The 11356-nt window shown below is 42.9% G+C and overlaps 1 protein-coding gene across 4 annotated transcripts in view; it reads left to right on the top strand.

The window, feature by feature from the left end:
* Nucleotides 1–11356, top strand: part of dmtf1 (cyclin D binding myb-like transcription factor 1) — a 101068-nt gene that overhangs the window by 47671 nt on the left and 42041 nt on the right. For all 4 annotated transcript variants that reach the window (XM_073066435.1, XM_073066437.1, XM_073066438.1 and 1 more), the window contains exon 5: nt 3645–3762. In XM_073066435.1, coding sequence (XP_072922536.1) covers nt 3645–3762 — 118 coding nt within the window. The remainder of the gene's footprint in view (nt 1–3644; nt 3763–11356) is intronic.

Here is an 11356-nt window from a genome sequence, read left to right as displayed (position 1 = left end):
CCTCACCACCGACTCAACCTGCAAGTTAAGCTTTAGGGTGTTTTGCACAAGGACTCCAAAGTGCCTTTACATTTCTGATTTTTGGATTTTCTCCCCGTTTAGAAAATAGTCTGAACATTTATTTCTACTACCAAAGTTCATGACCATGCATTTTCCAGCATTGAATTTCATTTGCCACTTTCTTGCCCACTTTCTTGTTCTTCTGTAGAATACATGTTTCCTCAACACTGCCTACCCCTCCACCAATTTTCGTATCATCTGCAAACTTGGCAACAAAGCCATCTATTCCATCATCTAAATCATGGATATATAGCATAAAAAGAAGCAGTCCCAAGCACAGACCCCTGCGGAACACCACTAGTCACTGGCAGCCAACCAGAAAAGGATACTTTTTTTTGTAATTTATTTTCTATTGAAGTTCATCATCAAACATTTCCATAAGACAAGGATATTTTTATTCCTACTCACTGCCTCCTACCAATCAGCTAATGCTCTAACCCCTTTAGTAACTTTCCTGTAATACCATGTGCTGTTAACTTAGTAAGCAGCCTCATGTGTGGCACCTTGTCAAAGGCCTTCTGAAAGTCCAAATATACAACATCCACTGTATCCTCATTATCTATCCTATTTGTAATTTCCTCAAAGAAGTTCATCAGGCAGGATTTTCCGTTAAAGAAACCATGCTGACTTTGTCCTATCTTGTCCTGTGTCACCAAGTACTCCATAACCTCTTCCTTAACAATTAACTCCAACATCTTCCCAACCAGTCAAGCTAACTGGTCAATAATTTACTTTCTGTTGCCTTCCTCTTTTCTTAAAAAGTGGAGTGACATTTGCAATTTTCCAGTCCTCTGGCACCAGGCCAGAGTCCAATGATTTTTGAAAAATCATTACTAAAGCCTCCACGATATCTACCGCTACCTCTTTCAGAACCCTAGGGTGTAGTTCATCTGGTCTTGGTGACTTATGTACCTTTAGGTCTTTTAGCTTTTTAAGCACCTTCTCCCTTGTAATAATAACTGCACTCACTTCTCTTCCCTCACACCCTTCAACATCTGGCACACTGCTAGTGGCTTCACAATGAAGACTGATGCAAAATACTCATTTGGTTCACCTGTCATTTCCTTGTCCCCTGTTATTATTTCACTGGCCTTATTTTCTAGTGGTCCTATATCCACTCTCATCTCTTTTATTTTTTACATACTTGAAAGAGGTTTTACTATCCACTTTGATATTGTTTGCGAGCTTGCTTTCATTTTTCTTGGTTTTTTTTCTTGTGGGCATATTCTGTAAGTCCAAGAAACAAAATTGAATCAATGAAAGGCCACACCTAACAGGATGGGCTAACAACCAACGTGTAAAGGACAACAAACTGTGCAAATACAAAAAGAAAATAAATATTAATAACAATAAATAAGCAAAATTATCAAGATCATTAGGGTCCATAGGTTGTGAAAACAGTTCAGTGTTGGGGTTGGTGAAGTTATCCACTCTGGTTCAGGAGCTTGATGGTTGAGGGGTAATAACTGGTGGTGTGAGTCCAGAGGCTCCTGTACTTAACTCCTGAATGGCAACAGCAAGAAGAAAGCATGTTTTGGGTGGTAGGGGTCCTTAATATGGGTGCTGCTTTCCTGCGACAGTGCTCAGGCAGCATCTGTGGAGGGGAATAAACAGCCGACATTTCAGGCCAATACCCTTCTTCAGGACTGGAAAGGAAGAGAGAAGAAAACCAGGTGGGGGAGGGCAAGGAGTGCAAGCTGGCAGGTTAGATGTCTATCATTTAGATTAGCAACACAAGAAAATCTTCCAGATGCTGGAAATCCAAAGCAACACACAAAAAATGCTGAAGGAACTCAGCAGGCCAGGCTGCATCTGTGGAAGAGTAAACAGTTGATGTTTCAAGCTGAGACCCTTCTTCAGGACTGGAAGAAAAGATAAGAAGTTCAAGGTGGTAGGTGATCGGTGAAACTGGGAGAGGGTAGAAGACCATGGAAGACAGGGAAGGAAGAGGAACACCAGAACAGTACAACAAACATAAAAACCTCAGTGTGGCCTCATTGAGACAGTAGAGGAGGCCATGGACTGACATGGCAGTAGAGAAGGCCATTCCGACATATTAGTCCATGGCCTTCTCTACTGCCGTGATGAGGCCACACTCAGGTTGGAAGAGCAACTCTTTGTCTTCCATCTGGGTAGCCTCCAACCTGATGGCATCAACATTGATTTCTCGAACTTCTGGTAATTGTCCATTTCCCATTTCTGTTTCCTTCTCTCACCTCATCTCCTTACCTGCCCATCACCTCCCTCTGGTGCGCCTCCTCCTTCCCTTTCTTCCATGGTCTTCTACCCTCTCCCATCAGATTCCTTCTCCTCCAGCCCTTTACCTCTTCCACCATTCAACTTTCCAGCTCTTTACTTCACCCCCTCCCAGTTGCTTTCAAGGCTCCTGCCTCTGCAGGAGCTGAACCCAGAACCATTTGACTCAGGGCTGAGGGAGTAACTGTAGTGAGTGAGTGCAGAGTGTAGAGGAATGCACAGCGGTAGCACGTCACTGCAGGGTGAGCATTCTTCTTTCATCCATGTGCCTATCTGAGAGTCTCTTTAGTGTCCCTAATGTATCTGTCTAGCACCACCACTGGCAGTGCATTCCACACATCTACCACTCTCTGTGTAAAACAAAAACCTACCTCTCATACTGCCCATCCCTGCCCTGGGGAAAGGGAGCTGGCAGTTCATCCTCCTCCGCTTCAAAGTGGAAAGTCCCAGCTCATTCAGCCTTTCTTTTCCGCATAAGACATGCTCTCCAGTCCAGGAAGCATCCTGGTAAATACATAGAACCGTAGAAAACCTACAGCACAATACAGGCCCTTCGGCCCACAAAGCTGTGCAGAACATGTCCTTACCTTAGAACTACCTAGACTTACCCATAGCCCTCTATTTTTAAATCTCCTCAGCATCCTTGCTCTAATGAGGCAGCCAGTGGCATCTAACCAGAGTTTTATAGAACTACAATGTTACCTCATGCCTGTTGAACTTAATCTTCTATTACATACGTTAGTAAACATAATTACTGGATTATTTAGAGATACAGAATGGTAACAGTCCCTTCCGATCCAATGATCCCCTGCCACCCAATTACACCCATGTGACCAATTATATCCATTGCAAAGTCTCTTTGAGAGATGCCCACCCTGAAAAAGCTTAAATATCACTTTCTTGCTTGTCCTCACACAGCCACTTTCTTCTAGCATCTTTCCCCCTTCCTTTCCAGTCCTGTTAAAGGGTTTTGCCCCAAAATATGGACTCTTTATTCCCCTCCATAGATGCTGCCTGACCTGCTGAGTTCCTCCAACATTTTGTGTGTCTTGCTCTGGATTTCCAGCATCTGCAGAATCTTTTGTGTGTATGATTAGCTATTAACCTGTACGTCTTTGGAAGGAGACCGGAGTACCCAGAGGAAACCCACGTGTCACAGGGAGAACATACTAATTCCTTACAGACTGTTGAGATTGAACACAGGTCGCGGGATTGCAATGGAGTGTGTAAACAGCCATGCTGCAGTGCCACTCTGAGACTGTTCTTTATAGTATTTTCATTAACTGCTAAGTATTTTGGAAGGCTCTTCATTTCTAATTTATTCACAGATCTTGCACAATGAAGATCAAATTGAGGGAATTTCGCCCCAGAACAACGAAGATCTCGATCCTGTCAGTCAAGCATGGTTTACAACAAAGGAAGATAAGGACACCCTGCAGAACAAAGGTAGGGACACCGTAAATCTCCAGGAAACTGTATATCTTTACGTTGGTTGTCCTTGGACAAAGCAAATTTCACTTTTGCACACATAACAATTAAAGTGGATAAAGTTATTATGTGAGTGACGTGGTGGAGATATGACTCTACCAAAGGAGATGTAAGGTGCTCCTTCCCTCTGCTAGCCTGCAGGTCCCCCTTGGGCAAGGTGTAGCACCTGCTTAGCACCCCCCTCCCCATCGATCAGGGTCACGTGAAACCGTGGGAACAGGTGGTGGATGGTCGTATGAGCAGCTGGTGTACATCACAAGTCATGGTTGTATAACCACTGAAACCAGGCCGGCAATCTCTGAAGAGTATTGTAACCTGTCTTGTAATGACACTGCCCAGAAGAAGGCAATGGCAAACCACTCCTGTAGAAAAATCTGCCAAGAACAACCATGGTCTTTGAAAGACCATGATCACCCACGTCACGTGACATGGCACGTAATGATGATGAATATTATTATGAAGTGAAAAAGTGGTTATCAAGGCATAACTTCTGTTCAAAGTGCTTTATCCTGTTCAAGCATCTTGTGGTGTGAGTATAATTATATTGTAATTCCTTCCTCAAGTTGCTTAAACAGGATTATGCACTTTACACAGAGGTTATGTCTTGTTAACCACTTTATTGCATCACAATATTACCATGCTTTGGGCATCTTCTTTAATACAAGACCAGTTACTTATCAATGTGTCACTAGTCACTGAGTACAACAGCACAAATGGGCTCTTTAGGTCATCTTGTTCATGTTGGTCTGGTCTTCTGCCTAGTCTGATCAACTACAGCCCTCCATACCCCTCCCATCCTTGCACCTCTCCAAACCTCTCTTGGATGTTACGATTAAAACTACATCCTCCACTCCCACTGGCAGCTCATTTCACACTCACACCACCCTCTGAGTGAAGAAATTCACCCCTCGGATTCTCCTTAAATAATCATAGCTGTAAGTAAAGTACAGAATTGTGACATTTCCAATTTTTTTTCTCATTTGATAAAAGATTCACTGAAAAATCAGCAACAGTAATTATGACATCACAGTATGAAATGAAGTTAATTGGAAAAGCTTCAAAGCGTTATTGTGTTCTATCTTGTGGCATTCTGTGCCAAATTGACAGTGGTAATCTTTTGGTTTAATCTCAACACCTTGGGATGCAAGGTGATGAGCTTCCATTCCTGTTCTGTGGATTCTCAGAAGGAGCCAAGAAAGGACCTGTGAATTTTGCCGTGAGGGAGGGAGAAGGTACCTGACAGGCTGAGTGGATGGTGGGTTGGTAATTGGTGCATTCTTTCTGGTGTCTGTTCCAGACCCCTGTGTACTGTTTACGAAGGGAATCCGAAATCAGGTTTAATATCACCGGCATATGGCATGAAATTTGTTGTCTTTGCGATAGCAGTACAATTCAATACTGAATTATAAGAAAAAAATGTGAATTACAGTAAGTGTGTGTGATTTTTTTTAAAGTAGTGAGGTGGTGTTCATGGGTTCAATGTCCATTCAGAAATCGGGTGGCAGAGAGGAAGAAGCTGTTCTTGAATCGTTGAGTGTGTGTCTTCAGGCTCCTGTACCTCTTCCCTTATGGTAGCAATGAGAACAAGGCATGTCCTGGCTGGCGGGGTCTTTGATGATGAATGCTGCCTTTTTGAGGTTGTCAAAGCCAACCCAAAGGCGTCTCTATTTTGAGTGACCCGGGGGCTTCACTGAGTCAGGCGGGATGTTGCACTCTTTCAGGGTGACTGTTAAGAACATCCTTGAAGCTTCTGCCTTGCTGTCAGTACCTTGGAAGAGTGTGTCTGTATAGGGAGTTTGGTGTTGTTGATGCCATCAGAAATATATCTGTATAATTAGGTCCTCGCCAGGAATGTTGGCCTGGCCGAGGTAGATAGAAACACAGAAAACCTATAGCACAATATAGGCCCTTTGGCCCACAACACTATGCTGCAAATGTACTTTAAAAATTACCTAGGGTTACCCATAGTCTTCTGTTTTTTTAAGCTCCATGTACCTATCCAAGAGTCTCTTAAAGGACCCTATTGTATCCACCTCTACCACTGTCACCGGCAGCCAATTCCATGCGCTCACCACCCTCTGCGTAAAAAAAACTTACCCCTGACATCTGCTCACATCTCCTCTGTACCTACTTCCAAGCACCTTAAAAGCACAAGAGAGCACAGTGTTAGCCATTTCAGCCCTGGGAAAAAAGCCTCTGACTATCCACTATCCACTGACTATCAATGCCTCTCATCATCTTATACACCTCTATCAGGTCACCTCTCATCCTCTGTTGCTCCAAGGAGAAAAGGCCAAGTTCACTCAACCTATTCTCATAAGGCATGCTCCCCTATCCAGGCAACATCCTTGTAAATCTCCTCTGCACCCTTTCTATAGTTTCAACATCCTTCCTGTAATGAGGTGACCAGAACTGAGCACATTACTCCAAGTGGGATCTGACCAGGGTCCTATATAGCTGTAACATTACCTCTCAGCTCTTAAAGTCAATCCCACAGTTGATGAAGGCCAGTACACCGTATGCTTTCTTAACTACAGAGTCAACCTGCGCAGCAGCTTTGAGTGTCCTATGGACTCGAACCCCAAGATCCCTCTGATCTTCCACACTGCCAAGGGTCTTACCATTAATACTATATTCTGCCATCATATTTGACCAACCAAAATGAACCACCTCACACTTATCTGGGTTGAACTCCATCTGCCACTTCTCAGCCCAAGTTTACATCCTATCGATGTCCCGCTATAACCTCTGACAGCCTTCTGCACTATCCACAACACCCCGCCCCCCAACCTTTGTGTTATCAGCAAATTTACTAATCCATCCCTCCTCTTCCTCATCCAGGTCATTTATAAAAATCACAAAGAGAAGGGATCCCAGAACAGATCCCTGAGGCACACCACTGATCACTGACCTCCATGCAGAATATGACCTGTCTACAACCACTCTTTGCCTTCTGTGAGCAAGCCAATTCTGGATCCACAAAGCAAGGTCCCCTTTGATCCCATGCCTCCTAACTTTCTCAATAAGCCTTGCATAGGGTACCTTATCAAATGCCTTGCTGAAATCCATATACACTACATCTAATGCTCTACCTCATCAATGTGTTTAGTCACATCCTCAACAAATTCTATCAGGCTTGTAAGGCACAACCTGCCTTTGACAAAGTCATGCTGACTATTCCTAATCACATTATGCCTCTCCAAATGTTCATAATTCCTGCCTCTCAGGATCTTCCCCATTAACTCACCAACCACTGAAGTAAGACTCACTAGTGTATAATTTCCTGGGCTATCTCTACTCCCTTTCTTGAATAAGAGAACAACATCCGCAACCCTCCAATCCTCCGGAACCTCTCCCATCCCCATTGATGATGCAAAGATCATTGCCAGAGGCTCAGCAATCTCCTCCCTCGCCTCCCACAGTAGCATGGGGTATATTTCGTCCGTTCCCAGTGACTTATCCAAGTTGATGCTTTCCAAAAGCTGCAGCTCATCTTTTCTTAATGTCTATATGCTCAAGCTTTTCAGTCCGCTGTAAGTCATCCCTACAATCGCCAATTTTTGTAGTGAATACTGAAGCAAAGTATTCATAAAGTACCTCTGCTACCTCATCTGGTTCCATACACACTTTTCCAATGTCACACTTGATATTGGTCCTATTCTCTCATGTTTTATCCTCTTGCTCTTCACATACTTGTAGAATGCCTTGGGTTTCCTTAATCCTGCTCACCAAGGCCTTCTCATGGCCCCTTCTGGCTCTCCTAATTTCAATCTTAAGCTCCTCTTTCTAGCTTTATAATTTTCTAGATCTCTATCATTACCTAATTTTTTTGAACCTTTCGCATGTGTTTCTTTTCCTTTTGACTAAATTTTCAACAGTCTTTATACACCATGGTTCCTGTACCCTACCATCCTTTCCCTGTCTCATTGGAACGTACCTATGCAGAACGCCACACAAATATCCACTGAACATTTGCCACATTTCTGCTGTACATTTCCCTGAGAACATCTGTTCCTGATTTATACTTCCAAGTTCCTGCCTGATAGCTTCATATTTCTCCTTACTCCAGTTAAACATTTTCTGAACTTGAAAATGGGCAAAGTGATTTGTTATTGTCACATGTAGTAAAGAAAAAATCTTGTCCTGCATACCATCCATATAGATCAATTCATTACAACACTACATTGATGAGGATAACACAGAGCAAATTGAAGTGTTACAATAGGGTCCAGAAGAGGTTTACAAGAATGATTCCAGGAAAGAAAGGGTTCATGTCTGAGGAACGTTTGATGGGTCTGGGCCTGTACTTGCTCGAGTTTAGGAGAATGAGAGGGGATCTCGTTGAAAGCTACTGAATATTGGAAGGCCTAGATAGCACAGATGTTCACAATATCAGGAGAGCCATGGACTAGTGGGCACAGAATAGAAGAGTGTCTCTTTAGAACAGGGGTTCCCAACCTTTTTTATACCATGAACCCCTAGCTTTAACGAAGGAGTCTGTGGACCCCAGGTTGGGAACCCCTGCTTTAGAACGAAGATGAGGAGGAATTTCATTAGCTAGAAGATGATGAATCTGTGGAATTTATTGGCACAGATGGCTCTAAAGGCCAAGTCATTGGATTTATTTAAAGTGGAGGTTGATAGATTCTTGATTAGTCAGTGTGTCAAAGGTTACAGGGAGAAAGCAGGGGAATGGGGTTGAAAGGGATAATAAATCAATCAGCCAGGAGAGAATGACAGAGCAGATTCAATGGGCTAAATGGCTAATTGGTCACATGGGTGTAATTGGGTTGCGTGGACTTGTTGGACAAGGAGGGCTTGATACTGTGCTGTATCTAAAAATAAACAGGTGGAGAAGTGGTGGGGGTATAATTATATAAGAAATAGTTTTAATCAGTTTTAGTGCAAAATGGATGATAGTGAAAACCCATCTCTCTGAAGTGGGATACAGTCATAGCATTTACTCATTGGTAAGAGTAGAATTAGGTAAGGTTGAATGGATTGAAAGAACTTTTAGATCCCACACCACCAGGTTCAGGGATAGTTATTTACCCCTCAACCATCAGACTCCTGAACGGGCATGGATAACTTCACTCGCATCGATACTGAACTGATTCCACAACCCATAGACTCTTTGGAGAACTCTACAACTCGGTGTTATATGCTTAGTATTTGTGCGATTTGTCTTCTTTTACACATTGTTTTTCAGTCTTTGTTCATTATAGTTCTTAGTAAATTCTAGTGTATTTCTTTATATTCCTTAGAATGCCTGCAAGAAAACAAATCTCAAGGTCATATATGGTGACATATACATGCTTTGGTATATTTCTTTTAACTTTGAATGTAAGGAAAAGCTTTAGGGGGTCCAGATACAGAAATCTCAAGGGACATTGTGTTGACTCAGAATGGAAAGGTATGGAATTTGTGGTGGGCAATGAGCAGACTGCCTTTGCCTTGACCTCAATTCTTGATCTCCCTGGAGCAATCCTCCCTCTAGGAGGGAGGATTCCAGGAGAAAGCTGGTGGGATTCTCAGTGCATGTGGGCCGAAGGGCCTGTACTGTATTGTTCTGTGCTATATGTTGAAGGAAAGTGTAAGGGAGATATTTTCTATACGCTGAGAGTGGTGGGTGCTGCCAAGGGTGTTGGTAGAGGCAGATACATGAGTGACATTTAAGATGCTCTTAGATATTAGCACATAGACAAAAGAAAAATTGAGAGCTTTGTGGGTCCATTTCAGTTCGTGGCCTATAACTTGTTCTCCCCCAAACATACCCAGCAAATGTTCAAAGGTTAACCATCACCAAGGGGTAAGTCACAGCTGCTAAACTACCTACCAGCATATTGTGGCAGAGACTGGAGCTCCCTGTTGAAAACCACGGTCAGAAGTCTGTATAGACAGCCCCTGGGGTCTCAGGAGCTACCACGTATCTCTAACCATTTTGCCAACAAGTTTCCCCAAAATTATTTCCAAAAATTGTAGGTGTGCTAATCTGTGTTCCTATGACCAGAAATTCAAAAGACTGAATATGTCACATACTATAAAACAATGATTAGCTGTTTCAAATCTTTGATCATTGCAATCTTAAAATGGCACCAAAGCTTTCATCATCACTATGTGCCGTATCATATGACATCATCATTATGTGCCATGTTATATGTCATGGGTGATCATGGTCTCCATGACCATGATTGCTTTTGGCAAAATTTTCCACAGAACTGGTTTGCCATTGACTTCTTCTGGGCAGTGTCTTTCAAGATGGATGACCCCAGCCATTATCAATACTCTTCAGAGACTGTCTGCCCAGCATCAATGATCACCTAACCAGGACTTGTGATGTGCACCAGCTGCTCATATGACTATCCACCACCTGCTCCCATGGCTTAACATGATCCTAATCCAGGGTGCGTGGGGGCAAGCAGGTGCTACACCTTGCCCAAGGGTGACCTGCAGGTTAGCGGAGGGAAGAAGCACTTCACACTCCTTTGGTAGAGATATATCTCCACCCTGCCGTCCATAATCAAAGCTTAGATGAAGCCTCCGTCAGTCAGGGTCAACCGTGGACGTTGCATCCTAGCTGGTTAGGTATGCAAGCCAGTGCAACACAATATGAAGAGCAAGCTGTTGTCTGTTTAACAAGTTGCTCTTCTCCACGCAGTTGATGAACCCAAAGGAACGGCAGAGACTGATACAGTTTGACACCAGCAGTGTTGCATGAGTTGCTAGTCAGTGTTGAACTCAGCATAGAACTGCCTTAGGGACTCCAGCTCCAGATTTTTCCCTCAGTGTTCACTCCTGAAGCCTTCCACACGAGTGTGTATAGATGCAAGACAGCGGAGGTTTGAGATCAGAGTCTTCCTTCTCCTAGATGAGTTGCCAGCCATGGCTGATGAGCTCCATCTGGCCGAAGCAACTGATCTTAAAGCACCAGTAGTCTGCCTTTGCCCCTTCTCCTGTTGGTAGAAACAGTCCCACCTTTAAATTTTTAAAACCTTTAAATTAACAAGTATATGAATTTCTACTGGCCAGTCACCCCACTTAACCCAGTGGACGAAGTCACTCCCTTTGCTTCCTGAAACTGACATGTGATCCACACATGTATGTCTATCTCAAGTGGTGAGGAGAACCCCATATCCTACACCACTGTACAACACAGAGTGGAAACTTGAGTAGCTTTCAGTTAGCATTGAGAACACATTGGGACAACTCGTGTCTTTTTTTGTTATTTATTTTTTATTGAAGTTCATCATCAAACAAACATTTCCATAAGATGTATTTCAGATATTATACATGTATATCATATAGTCACGTATGCCACAAATCTCCACATAATATTTATCTGAGGTACACTTAAGAGAGGAAAGAAAGAACAAACGAATGGAGAAAACTATGTACTGTACAAGTAGGGAGTGATTTTTTTTTACAACATATTCATTGATTTGTGAGAATAAAATCAGGCCTATGAGGTGTTATGTAGTTAAACCATTTTTCCCAGTATGAATCAAATTGTTCCAACTTATGATTAACAGATGCTGTTATCTTCTCCATTTTG

The sequence above is a fragment of the Hemitrygon akajei genome, chromosome 14, assembly GCF_048418815.1.
Source record: "Hemitrygon akajei chromosome 14, sHemAka1.3, whole genome shotgun sequence".
Lineage (NCBI taxonomy): Eukaryota > Metazoa > Chordata > Chondrichthyes > Myliobatiformes > Dasyatidae > Hemitrygon > Hemitrygon akajei.
Note: the sequence above shows the minus strand (reverse complement) of the source record. Positions and strands in the feature narration are given on the sequence as shown.